The 21,269-nt window shown below is 49.1% G+C and overlaps 1 protein-coding gene across 2 annotated transcripts in view; it reads left to right on the top strand.

Annotated features, from left to right (window-relative positions):
• The window catches only part of LOC134984290 (zinc finger protein 568-like), a 52,870-nt gene that overhangs the window by 9,258 nt on the left and 22,343 nt on the right, over positions 1 to 21,269 (top strand). For both annotated transcript variants that reach the window (XM_063949913.1, XM_063949912.1), the window contains exons 3-9: positions 1,657 to 1,735; positions 1,854 to 1,955; positions 2,113 to 2,460; positions 16,111 to 16,142; positions 18,917 to 18,995; positions 19,114 to 19,215; positions 19,370 to 20,005. In XM_063949913.1, coding sequence (XP_063805983.1) covers positions 1,702 to 1,735; positions 1,854 to 1,955; positions 2,113 to 2,460; positions 16,111 to 16,142; positions 18,917 to 18,995; positions 19,114 to 19,215; positions 19,370 to 20,005 — 1,333 coding nt within the window. In that variant the 5' untranslated portion in view covers positions 1,657 to 1,701. The remainder of the gene's footprint in view (positions 1 to 1,656; positions 1,736 to 1,853; positions 1,956 to 2,112; positions 2,461 to 16,110; positions 16,143 to 18,916; positions 18,996 to 19,113; positions 19,216 to 19,369; positions 20,006 to 21,269) is intronic.

Raw genomic sequence — 21,269 nt, 5'->3', positions numbered from 1 at the left:
TGATGACTGGAGAGGTGACTGCTGGGAATGGGACATTATACAGTAACACCAGGGGATGTGTCTGGGTGATGACTGGAGAGGTGACTGCTGGGAATGGGGCATTATACAGTAACACCAGGGGATGTGCCTGGGTGATGACTGGAGAGGTGACTGCTGGGAATGGGACATTATACAGTAACACCAGGGGATGTGTCTGGGTGATGACTGGATAGTTGACTGCTGAGAATGGGGCATTATACAGTAACACCAGGGGACGTGTCTGGGTGACGACTGAAGAGGTGACTGCTGGGAATGGGACATTATAAAATAACACCAGGGGATGTGTCTGGGTGATGGCTGGAGAGGTGACTGCTGGGAATGGGACATTATCCAGTAACACCAGGGGACGTGTCTGGGTGATGACTGGATAGTTGACTGCTGGGAATGGTGCATTATACAGTAACACCAGGGGATGTGTCTGGGTGATGACTGGAGAGGTGACTGCTGGGAATGGGACATTATACAGTAACACCAGGGGTTATGTCTGGGTGATGACTGAAGAGGTGACTGCTGGGAATGGGACATTATACAGTAACACCAGGGGATGTGTCTGGGTGATGACTGGAGAGGTGACTGCTGGGAATGGGACATTATACAGTAACACCAGGGGACGTGTCTGGGTGATGACTGGAGAGGTGACTGCTGGGAATGGGGTATTATACAGTAACACCAGGGGACGTGTCTGGGTGACGACTGGAGAGGTGACTGCTGGGAATGGGACATTATACAGTAACACCAGGGGACGTGTCTGGGTGATGACTGGAGAGGTGACTGCCGGGAATGAGACATTATACAGTAACACCAGGGGTTATGTCTGGGTGATGACTGAAGAGGTGACTGCTGGGAATGGTGCATTATACAGTAACACCAGGGGACGTGTCTGGGTGATGACTGGAGAGGTGACTGCTGGGAATGGGGCATTATACAGTAACACCAGGGGACGTGTCTGGGTGATGACTGGAGAGGTGACTGCTGGGAATGGGACATTATACAGTAACACCAGGGGACGTGTCTGGGTGATGACTGGAGAGGTGACTGCTGGGAATGGGGCATTATACAGTAACACCAGGGGACGTCTCTGGGTGACGACTGAAGAGGTGACTGCTGGGAATGGGACATTATAAAATAACACCAGGGGATGTGTCTGGGTGATGGCTGGAGAGGTGACTGCTGGGAATGGGGCATTATACAGTAACACCAGGGGACGTGTCTGGGTGATGACTGGATAGGTGACTGCTGGGAATGGTGCATTATACAGTAACACCAGGGGATGTGTCTGGGTGATGACTGGAGAGGTGACTGCTGGGAATGGGACATTATACAGTAACACCAGGGGTTATGTCTGGGTGATGACTGGAGAGGTGACTGCTGGGAATGGGACATTATACAGTAACACCAGGGGACGTGTCTGGGTGATGACTGGAGAGGTGACTGCTGGGAATGGGGCATTATACAGTAACACCAGAGGACGTGTCTGGGTGATGACTGGAGAGGTGACTGCTGGGAATGGGACATTATACTGTAACACCAGGGGATGTATCTGGGTGATGACTGTATCACTGTGTGTGTCAGGTGCCTATAAGGTGTCAGGATGTCACTGTCTATGTCTCCATGCAGGAGGGGGAGTATATAGAGGAACACAGGGGTCTGTACAAGGTCGTGATGATGGAGAATCACCGGCCCCTCACATCACTGGGTAAGAGGAGACTGTCATGTATTGTACAGGGGAGAGCAGGTATGGGGCCCCCTATGTACACACATCATCTGATAATCACATATATACACTGTACTCAGTCACTGTGTGTCTCCTACAGATGGGCCCAGTAACAGAGATACCCCAGAGAGATGTCCCCGTCCTCTGTATTCCCAGGACTGTACAGAGGAGAATCACAGGATCGCACAGGAGGATCAGGTAGGTGGGATTTAGGGTATCATCCAATACACCAAAGTGACTGTCATTATATGATGTTCAGAGAAGCTGTGTGCGTATAGTACACTGATATTATACTGTTTAACCTCAATTTAATCAAACAGTATGCAAATTCCATTGTATTTTTTGGGTTATTTAGGTAGAACGTCTTTCTCGTATAAAGGCAGAAGATATAGAGGGAGAAGAAGAGATGTATGTGACTGATATAAAGGTAGAAGATATAGAGGGAGAAGAAGAGACATATGTGACTGATATAAAGGCAGAAGATATAGAGGGAGAAGAAGAGACGTATGTGACTGATATAAAGGTAGAAGATATAGAGGGAGAAGAAGAGACGTATGTGACTGATATAAAGGCAGAAGATATAGAGGGAGAAGAAGAGACGTATGTGACTGATATAAAGGCAGAAGATCCAGAGGGAGAAGAAGAGACGTATGTGAGGGGTGATCAGCAGTGTAAGGAGGAGGAGATCCCTACAGATATCAGCACAGGTGAGTAATAAACACTTATTACAGAACAGAGTCACAGATTCTCCTTCCTCAGTAACTACAGCAATCTCTTATCCTACACCCTCCTTTGTCAGTACAAATTAGGGAACTTTATTTGCCCAGTGTGGATTCAGGAGCCATCAGCCCCTATAATACTCCTGCTCTCCCCCTCACATCATGTCACTGTGTGTTACCAGCCCAGAGATCTGACCAGTCTCTTCCCCACACTCTCTGGTGTATCTCATACATCAGGAGCCATCAGCCCCTATTATACTCCTGCTCTAACCTCACATCATGTCACTGGGTGTTACCAGCCCAGAGATCTGACCAGCCTCCTCCCCACACTCTCTGGTGTATCTCATACATCAGGAGACATCAGCCCCTATTATACTCCTGCTCCCCCCTCACATCATGTCACTGTGTGTTACCAGCCCAGAGATCTGACCAGTCTCCTCCCCACACTCTCTGGTGTATCTCATACATCAGGAGACATCAGCCCCTATTATACTCCTGCTCTCCCCCTCACATCATGTCACTGTGTGGTACCAGCCCAGAGATCTGACCAGCCTCCTCCCCACACTCTCTGGTGTATCTCATACATCAGGAGACATCAGCCCCTATTATACTCCTGCTCTCCCCTCACATCATGTCACTGTGTGTTACCAGCCCAGAGATCTGACCAGTCTCCTCCCCACACTCCCTGGTGTAGCTCATACATCAGGAGACATCAGCCCCTATTATACTCCTGCTCTCCCCCTCACATCATGTCACTGTGTGTTACCAGCCCAGAGATCTGACCAGTCTCCTCCCCACACTCTCTGGTGTATCTCATACATCAGGAGACATCAGCCCCTATTATACTCCTGCTCTCCCCTCACATCATGTCACTGTGTGTTACCAGCCCAGAGATCTGACCAGTCTCCTCCCCACACTCCCTGGTGTAGCTCATACATCAGGAGACATCAGCCCCTATTATACTCCTGCTCTCCCCCTCACATCATGTCACTGTGTGTTACCAGCCCAGAGATCTGACCAGTCTCCTCCCCACACTCTCTGGTGTATCTCATACATCAGGAGACATCAGCCCCTATTATACTCCTGCTCTCCCCCTCACATCATGTCACTGTGTGTCGCTAGCAGTACCTCTGTCTAAGGTATTACATGCCCTGAGAGTGTCTCTATTGGCACACGCCGGTCTATATTTAAACTACTCTTTATTTATTTTTTCTCTAACATGCATAAGGGATACTGGGGACTTATTACAATGGGGTATAGATGGGGTCCAAAAGAGCTGGTGCACTTAAAATTTCTTCCAAATGCAATCGCAGCACGCCGCACACCCCTAACAATGGCGGGAGGTGAGAAGAATGGTGAGTACAAACCAGGGGACCCGGCTCTTGGTGCGGCGCGATTACAGGGGCGGCATACGGACGCTCTACAGCGGGATCCGCTATAGCCCCCCTGTGTACACTGGCCAGCGGTGGGGGAAACAGGCATTCATGTTACGTTTTACACCTGTTAGGAGACATTGCCAGTATAAATATCTATAGAGCTCCAATACCGTTACAGGGGGCGGAGCTTCCTTAGAGCGGGAGCAGCGGCGTTTTGGCACCTTCCTCTGCTTACAGCTGCAGCAGCAAGGACACACAGCTCCTGCAGACACTCAGTATACACAGGAAACTGGTACAGGGGTGTAAATAAGGGGAGAGCCGCTATTATACACACTATAGTGTCCTAAAAAGGACAAGACTCCTGTGTTATACTGTGATAAACAGCCTGCAGTCTGAATGGGTCTGACAGGCTTTGGGTGTGCCGTTCCTCTCTCTCTCTCTCTGTGTGTCCTTTTCACATACCAGTCTGGGCAGGCTTGCTATTTAATATACTTATCTGTGATTCTCTCCCTCTGAGGCTGGTTCCCACTCATGTGAACAATGCAGCCAGTCCTCCCAAGTTAGTGAGGAGACTTGGGGGGAGGGTCAGGAGCCATCTTGGCTCAGTGACATAAAAACCATGATGGCAGACATGTCATCCCAGCTCACTGCTAATAATCAGCAGGCTGTAGCAGACCTAGCTGCAAAGGCCGATAATAAACAGTCCCCCCCCCCCTCCCCCCCTAGCTCAGGTCCATATAGTTGTGGGCTGCCCGATTTACTCTCAGAATCTGAGGACGAGGTACAGGAGGAAGGGAGGAATGGGATCCTGTTAAGAGGATTTACCTTCTGCACAGGGTATTGAGCCCCTTATACTTGCTATCAGGGATGTGATAAAAGTCCCTTTGGAAGACGCTGCAGCGGTCGTTTTTCTTAGCACAGAAAAAGAAACTAGTGTCACTTTCCCCGATTCTAAGGAACTAGATGACATGTTTAAGTTAACCTGGAAAAATCCTGATAAAAAATACCAGGTGACAAATCGGTTTCTGCACACTTTCCCATTTACTCCAGAAGGCAGGAAACACTGGGGAGAGCCCCATGGCAGTAGACTTATCAGTCTCTCGCCTATCAAAGAAAGTGGTATTACCAGTCCCTGGCTCCTCTGCATTAAAGGACCCTGGGGATAGGAAAATAGAGACTACATTAAAGTCTATTTACACAGCAGCTGGTGTATCACAAAGGTCTGTGATAGCGGGTTGCCGGATGACACATGCCATTCATACATGGGCGAGTCAAATTCAAGGAAGCCTTGCTGGAGATATACGTCCCTGGTGACTCTAATAAAGCACATTCAGGACACTGCACGCCTCCTGTGTGACTCTCTCAAGGGAATAGGTGCTATTAACGCTAGGACTACTGCCATGGCAGTGTCGGCGCGCAGAACTTTGTGGCTGCATCAGTGGATAGCGGACGCAGATTCCAAGCGCAGAGTGTGGAGTCTCTTCCTTTCTCAGGGGAATGGCTATTTGGGGATGAGTTGGATACATGGATTTCAAAGGTTACTGTGGGTAAATCCACGTTTCTCCCCTCTGGGGCCCCACTGGCTAGGTGTTCCCACCCCGGGAGGTCTTACCCAGTCCTTTCGGACTGCCAGGTTCAGATCAAGAGCCGTTGGCACCTCAAATGAGTGAGAGGCACCAGAGGCAAAACAAGAAAACCAGCCGCCGCAGGTTCTCGGTAACAAAGTGTTAGGCGCCGGGGTCCGTGCGGCCCGGCGCCTAGCAACCAGGGACGCCGTGCGCGTACAGCCGCCGGCTCCCTGGCAACGCTGGACGCCGGGCGCACGGAGCCGCTCAGACCCTAGCAACGGGGACGCCACGTTCGGGCCGCGTTCCCCGTTGCTGGGTCTTTTCTAATTTGTGTAATGGTGTGCTGGCCGTGCAGCATGCAAGCTGCACGGCATTACTTGTGATTACCCAGTCTGGCTCCTGATTGGGGAGCTCACAGTTATAAGCACCCTTTGGACTTCTCACAGACGCCGGTGATAGCTTCCTGTTTGCCTGTGTCTGCTACAGAGAGTTTCCAGTCCTGCTCAATCCGGTTGTTCCTGTCCTCAGTGATCCTGTACTCGGAAGTTGTCATCTTTCCTGGAGTCTGACCGAGCACCTTTAACATCCTGTGGTGTTCGTGAGTCGCGGCGTAGCCGTGTGTTGCGGCTTGACCGCTTACTGTTTATTATTTTGTATCTTTGTGTTCTGGAGCTTTTGCGGAAGATTCCGCTCCCCCTGATCCACTCTGGTATCCAGCGGTGCTGGATAGGAGTAACGGATCAGTGGATCCTTGGTTGTCCTTTTCCCTGGCGGCTAGTCCGCACATACTTTTTGGTTTAAGTTAGTTAGCTTGTAACCCCTGGCCTGGTTGCTTAGTCAGAGGGCCCCTTGTTATCACCCTGTCTCGGATTTCCCTTTGTCTCCCATTAAGACCTGAGGGGGCATCGGGGTTGGGCAGACATAATCCGCCCTTCGAACGCGGCTGCCATGGGCTCAAGCAACCATAGTCTCGCAGGGGATTTCTGATAACACAGGCGAGACAACGGAGTTAGGGCGCCAGGGGTTACTAGGCTCTCCTGCTCCCACAACCAGTATATCTTTCCAGTACTCAGACCTCTGCCATAAGATCTCCTCTGGTCTGGAGTACGGGAATCATAACAGACACATCCCCTGGTGTTACTGTATAATGCCCTATTCCCTGCAGTCATCACCCAGACACGTCCCCCTGGTGTTACTGTATAATGTCCCATTTCCAGCAGTCACCTCTCCAGTCATCACCCAGACACTGTTAGGGTCTCCTGCTCTGTGCTGCCACGTCGTCATGGCAACCGGGAGACAAGTGCTAGTGGAGTAACCTGAGCGTAGCCGATACTCCGGTTCGGGTCTTTTGCTGTGCAGTGGTTACAGGCTCTGTGCACGGCAGGGGATCCGGTGCTGGCTTTTGTGCTCACAGTCTGTAAGGTCTGAGTGGGGCGTGGACAGCACCTGCTTTATAAGGCCTCTTCTCAGGTTAAGCAGATGCTGCTGAATTTTTGTTGGTTAGTCAGTTCCTGAAAGTTAGCCAGTACTGTGTAGCTTTGTATTTGTTGTTGCTTACTGCAAATAGGCCTGGGGATTTGGTACTACACTCTGCCAATCCAGACCTAGCAATAAGACTGGAGTCAGTCGTTTAACTTGCTGAGGTTCTTTTGCTACTCTGTGAACTTAGCAAGTTTGCGGCTGTATTCTCAGACTTGCCTGCCTAAATCCTGTCTCACTGTGCAAGGTGTTCAGTAAGCTGAACCTGTGCACTGCAAGTGAGGATTAGGATTGTGGAGACTCTCTTTGTGTCTATCATTCCATCTCTGACCAAGGAGTTTACTGCCACACCCGTTGGTAACCCTTCACGGTTTTGCTGTTGCCCTTAGCAACAGCATTTCGGGTTCTCTACGTATTAAAACACTACATCTTGCTTTTTCCATCTGAGCATAACTAATACTAGGGAGACACCCAGATTCTTAACCTCTGGGCTTCTCTGTTCACTTTGTGTTTATTTTGTTACCCTATCACCTTCTGTGTACGTAATGTCATATTCCCCAGTCTGTCTGTGAGTTCATTTGTTTTGCATCCCTAACAGTTCAGGCACCAGTACATTCCTGCAGGCACTGGTGTGCATAACAGACACGTACCCTGGTGTTACTGTATAATGCCCCATTCCCAGCAGTCACCTCTCCAGTCAGCAGCTAAATGATCTTGTTAGTGAGTTCAAGGATCTTCACGTCACTGTGTCTCTCATGTATCAGTGAGTGAGGTGGAGGCACCGTGATTGGGCTCTGGGTCCTTCTCAGTCCTCCTGTCTATTATGACAACAAAGACCACTCCCCCTGTATACTTTGACAGCACAGGATGCTACCCTTGCATATTATGACAACACAGGCCGCTCCCCCTGTATACTATGACAGCACAGACTGCACCCCCTGTATACTATGTCAACACAGGCAGCTACCCCTGTATATTATGACAACACAGGATGCTACCCCTGTATATTATAACAACACAGGCTACCCCTCCTTCTATTATGACAACAAAGGCCACTCCTCCTGTATACTATGTCAACACAGGATGCTACACCTGTATATTATGACAACACAGGCCGCTCCCCATGTATACTATGACAGCACAGGATGCTACGCCAGTATACTAAAACAGCACAGGATGGTACCCTTGCATATTATGACAACACAGGCCGCTCCACCTGTATATTATGACAGCACAGACTGCACCCCCTGTATACTATGTCAACACAGGCAGCTACCCCTGTATACTATGTCAACACAGGATGCTACACCTGTATATTATGACAACACAGGCCGCTCCCCATGTATACTATGACAGCACAGGATGCTACGCCAGTATACTAAAACAGCACAGGATGCTACCCCCTGTATTTTATGACAACACAGGCCGCTCCTCCTGTATACTATGAAAACACACGCTGCTCCCCCTGTATACGTCAACACAGGATGCTACACCTGTATGTTATGACAACACAGGCCGCTCCTCCTGTATACTATGACAGCACAGGATACTACCCCTGTATATTATGACAACACAGGCCACTCCTTTTGTATAGAAAGACAATACATGCCGCTCAACCCTATATAATAATAGTAACAAGACACCACAGTCACCTCCCCCTGTATAAAAGGGCAACACAGGTCACTCCACCTGTAGAGTAGGACAACACATAGCGCTCCCCTGTATAGTACAATGCCATTATATGTATAGAATAACGGTAACGGTGGGGTCTGCGCCACCTGTATTACGGTAACGGCGGGGTCTGCGCCACCTGTATTACAGTAACGGCGGGGTCTGCACCACCTGTGTTACGGTAACGGCGGGGTCTGCACCACCTGTATTACGGTAACGGCGGGGTCTGCGCCACCTGTTTTATGGTAACGGCGGGGTCTGCGCCACCTGTATTACGGTAACGGCGGGGTCTGCTCCACCTGTATTACGGTAATGGCGGGGTCTGCGCCACCTGTATTACGGTAACAGCGGGCTCTGCGCCACCTGTATTACGGTAACGGCGGGCTCTGCGCCACCTGTATTACAGTAATAGGACACTAGAGTGTCAGCCACCTGTACAGGGATAATGCAGCACCAGAGGCTGCTCCAGCTGCACTATAACAAGGCACCAGAGGCTGCTCCCCCTGTAGTACAGAACCTGACACCAGAGCTGCTCAGCCTATAGAATAATAATAATAATATCATTACCTGCTGCCAGACACAGCAATGGCTGCTCTCTGCTCCTGCTGCCTTGTGGGAATGATAGAAGGAACTTAGGAAGGCGGAGTTCAGACCAGGGGAAAATGGCCGCCGCTCCTGACGTCACTACAACGCCAGGGAACGTTTTGCTGCTGCCGGACTGGTCTACAAGAAAATGGCCGCCGGCCTCCTGCACTGAGGACATGTATGTTAATAGTAATTACAGAGGGCGTGGTGAAGGAGGGGAGGGGCTAGTAACCCGTAAGCAGCCTTTGCCAATCATGCCCTACTTCCGGCCTGTGCGTTCCACATTACTTCCGTACTGTGCGGTCCATATACAGGAAGTGAGTTTTCATCGTCTGTTGCAGCCTCCCAGTGTCCGTGGAGATCAGGTAATGGCGTCTTACTATACAGGGGGAGCAGCCTGTGGTGCCCTGATATTATTATTATACAGTGGGAGCAACTTGTGGTGTCCTGTTATTATTATTAGACAGGGGGAGCAGCCTGTGGTGTCCTGTTATTATTACTATACAGGGGGAGCAGCCTGTGGTGTCCTGTTATTATTACTATACAGGGGGAGCAGCCTGTGGTGTCCTGTTATTATTATTATTATACAGGAGGAGCAATCTGTGGTGTCCTGTTATTGTTGTTATACAGGTGGAGCAGCCTGTGGTATCCTGTTGTTGTTGTTGTTGTTGTTATTATTATTATTATACAGGGGGTGCGACCTGTAGTGTCCTGTTGTTATTATTATACAGAGTGAGCGGCATGTGGTGTCCTGTTGTTATTAGTGTTATACAGGGGGAGCAGGTTTTTGTGTACAGTTATTATTATACAGGGACAGCAGCTTGTGGTGTCCTGGTATTATTATACATTGGGAGTGGTGGTAATGTCCTACAATACAGGAGGAATGGTCTGAGGTGTCCTGCTTTTAAAGACATCTGTTATTATTTTTATACTGGGGTGCAGACTTTAGTGTCGTTGTTATTATTATTATTATTATTAATTTTATTATATGTAATTGTGGGGATTGAAAATATTGCTCAGTATGAAGCAAATGTATATCACACACCTGGGAGCGTCACTGTTACATCACTTATATCTAGAGTAATAATACAGGGACATGACTGGGGAGGGGAGGGGATCTGGGAATGTCACAGTGACATCACATATCTATAGTAATAATTCAGGGACATGACTGGGGAGGGGATCTGGGAATGTCACAGTGACATCACATATCTATAGTAATAATACAGGGACATGACTGGGGAGGTGAGGGGATCTGGGAGTGTCACTGTTACATCATGTATATCTATAGTAATAATACAGGGACATGAATGGGGAGGTGAGGGTATCTGGGAGTGTTACAGTGACTTCACTTATAACACTAGTAATAATACAGGGACATGACTGGGGAGGTGAGGGGGATCTGGGAGCGTCACAATGACTTCACTTATATTTATTGTAATAATACAGGGACATGACTGGGGAGGTGACGGGATCTGAGAGCGTCACAGTGACATCACTTATTTCTCTGACGTCCTAGTGGATGCTGGGGACTCCATAAGGACCATGGGGAATAGACAGGCTCTGCAGGAGACTGGGCACTCTAAAGAAAAGATTAGGTACTATCTGGTGTGCACTGGGTCCTCCCTCTATGCCCCTCCTCCAGACCTCAGTTAGTTAGAATCTGTGCCCGGCCAGAGCTGGGTGCTCCTAGTGGGCTCTCCTGAGCCTGCTAGTTAAAGAACAGTGAGCTTCTGCTGGCAACAGGCTCACTGCTACGTGGGACCGAGGGGAGAGAAGCAAACGTACCTGTTCACAGCTAGGTTGCGCTTCTTAGGCTACTGGACACCATTAGCTCCAGAGGGTTCAAACACAGGCAGCTGTCCTCGATCGTCCGTTCCCGGAGCCACGCCGCCGTCCCCCTCGCAGAGCCAGAAGAACAGAAGCTTGAAGACGGCGAAATCGGCGGCTGAAGACTCCTGTCTTCATTTAAGGTAGCGCACCGCAGCTGTGCGCCATTGCTCCCACAGCACACCGCACACTCCAGTTACTGTAGGGTGCAGGGCGCTGGGGGGGGGGGGTGCCCTGGGCAGCAATTGAAGTACCTTTTGGCATAACCTACATATATACAGTCAGCCACTGTATATATGTAAAATCCCCCGCCATTTTTTATCACAGAAAGCGGGACAGAAGCCCGCCGCTGAGGGGGCGGGGCCTTCTTCCTCAGCACACCAGCGCCATTTTTTCTTCACAGCTCTGCTGGAAGGACGCTCCCCAGGCTCTCCCCTGCAGTATCCAGGTACCAGAAGGGTAAAAAGAGAGGGGGGCACATACATTTAGGTGCAAAAAGTTATATATTCGGCAGCTATTGGGTAATCACTTGTTGTAGTGTATATCCCTGAGTTATATAGCGCTGTGGTGTGTGCTGGCATACTCTCTCTCTGTCTCCCCAAAAGCCTTTGTGGGGTCCTGTCCTCAGTCAGAGCATTCCCTGTGTGTGTGCTGTGTGTCGGTACGGCAGTGTCGACATGTTTGATGAGGAGGGTTACGTGGAGGCGGAGCAATTGCAGATAAATGTGGTGTCGGGGCCGACACCTGATTGGATGGATATGTGGACAGTTTTAAATGATAATGTTAACTCATTACATAAAAGGTTTGATGATGTTGCAGCCGGGGGACAGCCGGGCTCTCAACCCGGGCATGCCCAGGCGACTCAGAGGCCGTCAGGGTCTCATAAACGCCCACTATCTCAAATGGTTGACACGGATGCCGACACGGAGTCCGACTCCAGTGTCGACGATGATGAGGCACAATTACAGCCTAAAATGACCAAGGCCATCCGTTATATGATTATTGCAATGAAAGATGTATTACATTGAAGTCAGTGTAGACACACTCTGGTACTCTACTGAGACCAGCTATTGCTTCAGCCTGGATGTGTAGCGCTGTAGCAGCATGGACTGATACCCTGTCAGAGGACATAGATGCCCTGGACAGGGATAATGTCTTGCTAACCCTGGGACATATAAAAGACGCCGTCTTATATATGCGGGATGCCCAGAGGGACATTTGCCTGCTAGGTTCTAGAATTAATGCAATGTTCATTTCTGCCAGGAGGGTCTTATGGACTCGGCAATGGACAGGGGATGCCGACTCTAAAAAATACATGGAGGTTTTGCCTTATAAGGGTGAGGAATTGTTTGGGGACGGTCTCTCGGACCTCTTGTCCACAGCGACAGCTGGAAAGTCGACTTTCCTGCCTCAGGTTTCCTCAGTGACCAAGAAAGCACCGTATTATCAAATGCAGTCCTTTCGTTCTCAGAGAGGCAAGAAGGTCAGAGGTGCATCTTTTCTTGCCAGAGGCAGGGGTAGAGGAAAGAAGCTGCACCATGCAGCCAGTTCCCAGGAACAAAAGTCCTCCCCGGCTTCCACTAAGTCCACCACATGACGCTGGGGCTCCACAGGCGGAGCCAGGAGCGGTGGGGGCGCGTCTCCGAAATTTCAGCAACCAGTGGGTTCGCTCACGGGTGGATCCTTGGGTTATACAAATTGTATCTCAGGGATACAAGCTGGAATTCAAGGTGACGCCCCCTCACCGTTACCTAAAATCGGCCTTGCCAGCTTCCCCCGTGGAAAGGGAGGTTGTACTGGCGGCAATCACAAGCTATACCTCCAGCAGGTGATAGTAAAGGTTCCCCTCCTTCAACAGGGAAGGGGTTACTATTCCACTATGTTTGCGGTACCGAACCCGGACGGTTCGGTAAGACCCATTCTGAATTAAAATCCCTGAACATTTATCTCAAGAGATTCAAGTTCAAAATGAAATCGCTCAGGGCGGTCATTGCAATCCTGGAAGAGGGGGATTTTATGGTATCTCTGGACATCAAGGATGCGTACTTGCATGTCCCCATTTATCCACCTCACCAGGAGTACCTCAGGTTTGTGGTACAGGACTGTCATTACCAATTCCAGACGTTGCCGTTTGGTCTGTCCACGGCACCGAGAGTATTTACCAAGGTAATGGCAGAAATGATGGTACTCCTTCGGAAGCAAGGAGTTACAGTTATCCCGTACTTGGACGATCTCCTTATAAAGGCGAGGTCCAGGGAGCAATTGTTGATCAGCGTAGCACACTCTCAGGAAGTGTTGCAGCAGCTAGGCTGGATTCTGAATATTCCAAAGTCGCAGCTGATTCCTACGACGCGTCTGCCCTTCCTGGGTATGATTCTGGACACAGAACAGAGGAAGGTGTTTCTCCCGGAGGAGAAGGCTCAGGAGTTAGTGACTCTGGTCAGGGACCTCCTGAAACCAAAACAGGTGTCGGTGCATCACTACACGCGAGTCCTGGGAAAGATGGTGGCGTCATACGAAGCAATTCCTTACGGCAGGTTCCATGCCAGGATCTTTTAGTGGGATCTGTTGGACAAGTGGTCCGGATCGCATCTTCAGATGCATCGGCTGATCACCCTGTCTCCGAGGGCCAGGGTGTCTCTTCTGTGGTGGCTGCAGAGTGCTCACCTTCTCCAGGGCCGCAGGTTCGGCATACAGGACTGGGTCCTGGTGACCACGGATGCAAACCTCCGAGGGTGGGGGGCAGTCACTCAGTGAAGAAACTTCCAAGGGCTGTGGTCAAGTCAGGCGACTTGTCTGCACATAAACATACTGGAACTAAGAGCCATATACAACTCCCTGAGTCATGCGGAGCCCCTGCTTCGAGACCAACCATTGCTGATTCAATCAGACAACATCACGGCAGTCGCCCATGGAAACCGCCAGGGCGGCACAAGAAGCAGGGTGGCAATGGCGGAAGCCACAAAGATTCTTTGTTGGGCAGAGAATCACGTGCAAGCACTGTCAGCAGTGTTCATTCCGGGACCCTCAGGCGATAGCTGTGGACGCGCTAGTGACACCGTGGGTGTTCCAGTCAGTATATGTGTTTCCTCCTCTTCCTCTCATACCCAAGGTACTGGGAATAGTAAGAAAAAGAGGAGTGAGAACAATACTCATTGTTCTGGACTGGCCAAGAAGGACCTGGTACCCAGAACTACAATAGATGGTCACAGAGGACCCATGGCCTCTGCCTCTCAGACAGGACCTGTTGCAACAGGGGCCCTGTCTGTTCCAAGACTTACCGCGGCTGCGTTTTTGACGGCATGGCGATTGAACGCCGGATCCTAAAGGAAAAGGGCATTCCGGATGAAGTGATTCCTACGCTGATAAAGGCCAGGAAAGATGTAACTGCAAAACATTATCACCGCATATGGCGGAAATATGTTGCTTGGTGTGAGGCCAGGAAGGCTCCTACAGAGGAATTCCAGCTGGGTCGATTTCTGCACTTCCTACAGTTAGGTGTGACTATGGGCCTAAAATTTGGGTCCATAAAGGTCCAGATTTCGATTTTCTTCCAGAAAGAACTGGCTTCTCTACCTGAAGTTCAGACATTTGTAAAGGGAGTACTGCATATTCAGCCCCCTTTTGTGCCACCAGTGGCACCTTGGGATCTTAACGTTGTGTTGGATTTCCTGAAATCCCACTAGTTTGAGCCACTTAAGACCGTGGATCTAAAGTATCTCACGTGGAAAGTGGTCATGATGTTGGCCTTAGCATCGGCTAGGCGGTGTCAGAATTGGCGGCTTTGTAATGTAAAAGCCCCTATCTGATCTTCCATATGGACAGGGCAGAATTGCGGACTCGTCCCCAATTTCTCCCAAAGGTGGCATCATCATTCCATTTGAATCAACCTATTGTGGTGCCTGTGGCTACTCGGGACTTGGAAGACTCCAAGTTGCTGGACGTAGTCCGGGCTTTGAAAATATATGTTTCCAGAACGGCTGGAGTCAGGAAGACTGACTCGCTGTTTATTCTGTATGCACCCAACAAGCTGGGTGCTCCTGCTTCGAAGCAAACTATTGCTCGCTGGATCTGTAGCACGATTCAGCTGGCTCACTCTGCGGCTCGATTGCCGCATCCAAAGTCAGTGAAAGCCCATTCCACAAGGAAGGTGGGCTCTTCTTGGGCGGCTGCCCGAGGGGTCTCGGTGTTACAGCTTTGCCGAGCTGGTACTTGGTCGGGTTCATACACATTTGCTAAGTTCTACAAGTTTGATACCCTGGCTGAGGAGGACCTTGTGTTTGCTCATTCGGTGCTGCAGTCATCCGCACTCTCCCGCCCGTTTGGGAGCTTTGGTATAATCCCCATGGTCCTTACGGAATCCCCAGCATCCACTAGGACGTCAGAGAAAATTAGAATTTACTCACCGGTAATTCTATTTCTCGTAGTCCGTAGTGGATGCTGGGCGCCCGTCCCAAGTGCGGACTTCTTCTGCAACACGTGTATATAGTTATTGCTTAATAAAGGGTTATTGTTATAAGCCATCCATTTCATGAGGCTCAGTTGTTGTTCATACTGTTAACTGGGTATGGTTATGACAAGTTGTACGGTGTGATTGGTGTGGCTGGTATAAGTCTTACCCTGGATTCCAAAATCCTTTCCTTGTAATATCAGCTCTTCCGGGCCCAGTTTCCCAAACTGAGGTCTGAAGGAGGGGCATAGAGCGAGGAGCCAGTGCACACCAGATAGTACCTAATCTTTTCTTTAGAGTGCCCAGTCTCCTGCGGAGCCCGTCTATTCACCATGGTCCTTACGGAGTCCCCAGCATCCACTACGGACTACGAGAAATAGAATTACCGGTGAGTAAATTCTTATTATCTCTAGTAATAATTCAGGGATCTGACTGGGGAGGTGAGGGGATCTGGGAGTGTCACAGTGACATCACATATCTATAGTAATGTAACCCCTCTTTTACCTGGGGGTACAGTGTATATGTGCAATGTGCCTCCACCCAAGCTATTTAGACCCCAATACTCTAATCGCTTAAGAAATATCCTACCCCTGTAGTGGTCGCCTATAACATTAGTATGTGATGTAACTAGATAGGACTATGCACATTTACCAATCGTACCTTTCCTTTCTGATTTCAGGCTCTTCCAGAGATACGGAGACAGTTCCGACGGTAAGTATAATAGTTTTAATATACAAGATGTTATAGGCCACCTTATACAGTTATATCATATAATACTCAAACCATGAACCGTTCTAATAGTATACCCCACCTATACATAATAATATACCCCACCTATACATAAGGTAATGCATGCAATACAAAAAATACGATTCCACAAGAAAGTTGTGGGGCTGCGTTTGAAAAACCACCCGGGTTCTCTTACTATAATCGTGCACGGTTGCGGCCCTTTCGTGTCTGTGTATAAGAAGTACTCTGGGTTATATGGGTATCCACTTCGAGCAATCGTCCTCACGATTGTTGAGCAATCCCTACTTCACGGCAATGAATAGCATGGTTTCCATGGAAGATCTAATTGTAGCGCTCCTAGACAACCTGAAACAGGAAGGTAGTACGTAGAGCTCTCCACCCTGGAATCCCTGACACCCGTGGTCTACTCGTTACATATAGTGGGGTGATGATCTGTGTTACCTGTGGCCAGTACAAGCATAGCTCCACTGTAGATCCATGGGGGTGGCTCCAGAACATACAGAAGTCCCGGTTATTGGCACCTGATAGGTGAGTGGTGCTTAGTCTCCCTAGTGTATCATTTCCAAGTTTAGGCAACCCTGCGCTCTCTCCGAGCTGCTTTCATCATTATACACCACCGCACTCTGACTGGTACCCGGCTGGTCATTATCTAATGGATATGAAGTCTCTAGAGGTGCTATTTATACTCCTCAGATCCACCGATGCTGCTGGTACCTGTGCTACTGTGCTGGCGGCTGGTACTTTAATAGTTAAAGGATGATAGGGGAGTATGCAGATTAGCAGGATTTATATGGGGGCATCCTGCACTTACAATGATAGCGTGCCCGGTCTGGACCTCCCCCCGACTCCACCTCCTCCAACAACCGGGCTCTCCCTGCGGGTTGGATGGGATGAGGGACACAGCTCTGCCTCGAGGGGTAAACTGTCTGCTACTGCTGGACTCCTGGTAGCTGCTGCCTGCACTGCAGTCTCCTCCCATGTACTAGCCTTCCCCGCCAGCGCTCCGCCTCCCAGCACTCTCCGTGACAACCAGGTACCGGGACTTCCCTGCTCGGCGTCCACCAGGGAAAATGAACACAGCGCTTCTCACCTGCAGCAGGAGACATCCAATTCCTTTCCCCCACAGGGGCTCTCTCACTCGCAGGGAACCGCCTTCCTGTAAGCTCCCTCGTCTCAGCCGCCAGCCTTTTTCTCTCCCCTTAGTCAGCCCACCAACAAAACCGCCACTACACGCGCCCAGCCACCTCTCTCAGCACACGGGACCTCTGGAAGCTTCTCCACGATCTCCACTACGCGCTTCACGCTTACCAGAGTCCCCTCACCTTCAGCAGGCACAGAATAATAACATGCATAAACACTATACATTATTGGATCACTAGAAAGATCCAAGTTATTATCACATATATCAGTTGGCAGCATCTCTATTACCTTATAGATCTACATATTTATTCATTGATTTGCCCCCTCATAGTGTCCCAAGGCCTTCAGATCACTAGGGTACTACAGTAATAGTACAGGTACATGACTGGGGTGGTGAGGGGATCTGGGAGCGTCACAATAACGTCACTTATATCTATAGTAATAAAACAGGGACATGACTGGGTAGGTGAGGAGATCTGGGAGTGTCACAGTGACATAACTTATATCTATAGTAATAATACCGGGACATGACTGGGGGGGGGGTGAGGGGATCTGGGAGTGTCACGGTGGCATCACTTCTATCTATAGTAATAATACAGGAAAATGACTGGGGAGGTGAGGGTATCTGGAAGTGTCACAATAATGTCACTTATATCTATAGTAAGAACACAGGGACATGACTGGGGAGGTGAGGGGATTTGGGAGCGTCACAATAACGTCACATATCTATAGTAATAATACAGGGACATGACTGGGGAGGTGAGGGGATCTGGGAGAGTCACAGTGACGTCGCTTATATCTATAGTTATAATACAGGGAAGTGACTGGGGTCCGAGGAGACTTGTGAGTACAGTAGCACCGGGGGATGTGTCCTGGTGATGACTGGAGAGGTGACTGCCAGTAATGGGACATTATACAGTAACACCAGGGGATGTGTCTGGGTGATGACTGGAGAGGTGACTGCTGGGAATGGGACATTATACAGTAACACCATGGAATGTGTCTGGGTGATGACTGGAGAGGTGACTGCTGGGAATGGGACATTATACAGTAACACCGGGGGACGTGTCTGGGTGATGACTGGAGAGGTGACTGCCGGGAATGGGGCATTATACAGTAACACCAGGGGATGTGTCTGGGTGATGACTGGAGTGGTGACTGCTGGGAATGGGACATTATACAGTAACACCAGGGGACATGTCTGGGTGATGACTGGAGAGGTGACTGCTGGGAATGGGACATTATACAGTAACACCAGGGAATGTGTCTGGGTGATGACTGGAGAGGTGACTGCTGGGAATGGGGCATTATACAGTAACACCAGGGGATGTGTCTGGGTGACTGCTGGGAATGGGACATTATACAGTAACACCAGGGGATGTGTCTGGGTGATGACTGGAGAGGTGACTGCTGGGAATGGGGCATTATACAGTAACACCAGGGGATGTGTCTGGGTGATGACTGGAGAGGTGACTGCTGGGAATGGGACATTATACAGTAACACTGGGGGATGTGTCTGGGTGATGACTGTATCACTGTGTGTGTGTCAGGTTCCTATAAGGTGTCACGATGTCACTGTCTATGTCTCCATGCAGGAGGGGGAGTATATAGAGGGATACAGAGGTCATTACAAGGACGTGATGATGGAGAATCACCGGCCCCTCACATCACTGGGTAAGAGGAGACTGTCATGTATTGTACAGGGGTGAGCAGGTATGGGGCCCCCTACATACACACATCATCTGATAATCACATATATACACTGTACTCAGTCACTGTGTGTCTCCTTCAGATGGGCCCAGTAACAGAGATACCCCAGAGAGATGTCCCCGTTCTCTGTATTCCCAGTATTGTACAGAGGAGAATCACAGGATCCCACAGGAGGATCAGGTAGGTGGGATTTAGGGTCTCAGCAATATACCAAAGTGACTGTCACTATATGATTTGTAGAGGAGCTGTGTGTCTTATACACTGATATTATACTGTTTCACCTCAGTTTAATCTGACTGTATGCAAATGCCATTGTATTTTTTGGGTTATTTAGGTAGAACGTCTTTCTCGTATAAAGGCAGAAGATATAAGGAGAGAAGAAGAGACGTATGTGGCTGATATAAAGGAAGAAGATATAGATGGAGAAGAAGAGACGTATGTGGCTGATATAAAGGCAGAAGATATACAGGGAGAAGAAGAGACGTATGTGACTGATATAAAGGAAGAAGATATAGAGGGAGAAGAAGAGACGTATGTGGCTGATATAAAGGCAGAAGATATACAGGGAGAAGAAGAGACGTATGTGACTGATATAAAGGAAGAAGATATAGATGGAGAAGAAGAGACGTATGTGACTGATATAAAGGCAGAAGATATAGAGGGAGAAGAAGAGACGTATGTGACTGATATAAAGGCAGATGATACAGAGGGAGAAGAAGAGACGTATGTGACTGATATAAAGGTAGAAGATTTAGAGGGAGAAGAAGAGACGTATGTGACTGATATAAAGGCAGAAGATATAGAGGGAGAAGAAGAGACTTATGTGACTGATGTAAAGGCAGAAGATATAGAGGGAGAAGAAGAGACGTATGTGACTGATATAAAGGCAGAAGATACAGAGGGAGAAGAAGAGACGTATGTGAGGGGTGATCAGCAGTGTAAGGAGGAGGAGATCCCTACAGATATCAGCACAGGTGAGTAATAAACACTTATTACAGAAGTCACATATTCTCATTGCTCAGTCACTACAGCAATCTCTTATCCTACACCCTCCTCCACCATCAGCCCTGTTCTCAGTTAGGTGTTTATAACACAAGGCTATCCATGACAAACATCACATGTAGAGAGTTATTACACACAGCACTATAATGTTATTAAAAGTAACAAGCAGAAGTTTATTTTTAGGGATCATATATAAGTAGTATTGTGTTTTTTGTGGAGCGTCTAATTTGTATGGGATCTAAATTTCTCAGTTTAGCAACCTTTTATTAAATAACGTTCATTTTGTTAGATGATGCAGGTATTAAATAATTTCTTGTATATAGTAGACCTTTGGGTCACCACAGAAACCGGGGAGAAGGACAATATTCGCATTGGGGTGATCTGTAGACCACCTGGCCAGGAGCAGGATTTGGACAGGAATCTATTGTTGGACATCACTAAATTGGTTTTAAAGGGAGAAGTCCTAATCATGGGAGACTTTAATTTAACTGATGTAAATTGGGTGGGGGTCTTTTGCAAGTTCAGCTACAAGTGGCAAATTTCTATATTCCTTACAGGGAGCATCTTTCAATAAACAGCAGATATTTCCCTTCTGCATAGAAGAGCGGTCGGGAAAGAAAGAAGTAAACCTCCTTTCTCTTTCATCCACTAGGGGACACTGGAGTCTTATACAGTAGGGGTGTGAAGCTTGCAACCGGAGGTGTGGCACAATCTAAAAATTAGCATTGTCTGCACAGCCGGCTCCTCCCCCTTCACATCCCTCAGTTTGAAAAATTGTGCCAAGGAGGTGCAAGCACAAGAAGGGAGCTCCTCCTCCATTTCAGTACCGAGACTGAGTTACCCTAATGTAAAGGGGGACGAAAGTCTTAAGAATAGAGAGACAATGATCCCTACTAAAGGGGATCTGCATCTCTCCTCAGAAAATCCGGAGCGCAGAGTCAGCAGTGAGTACTGGTTGTAAAGGGGCCCTAGTTACAGTTACACTCACGGTAACCATAGCTTCTTCATGGATCCAGGAGGCAGTTTGACAGACTTCCTCCCATGGACCGCACACAACGCTGCTACCTTCTGGCTCTAAGCCCTGGGACTCAGCAGCGCAGCTTCCCGGCTGCCCCCTCCTTCCGCTGCCGCTGTGACAGAACAATCGGTCTGAAACACTCCCTGGCCGGCTATACACTCCCGCTTCATGTCAGCTCCCCCGCCCGCCCCTCCTTCCTCTACAGACGGAGGGCTGAG

Source organism: Pseudophryne corroboree (genome assembly GCF_028390025.1).
Source record: "Pseudophryne corroboree isolate aPseCor3 chromosome 3 unlocalized genomic scaffold, aPseCor3.hap2 SUPER_3_unloc_47, whole genome shotgun sequence".
Lineage (NCBI taxonomy): Eukaryota > Metazoa > Chordata > Amphibia > Anura > Myobatrachidae > Pseudophryne > Pseudophryne corroboree.
Note: the sequence above shows the minus strand (reverse complement) of the source record. Positions and strands in the feature narration are given on the sequence as shown.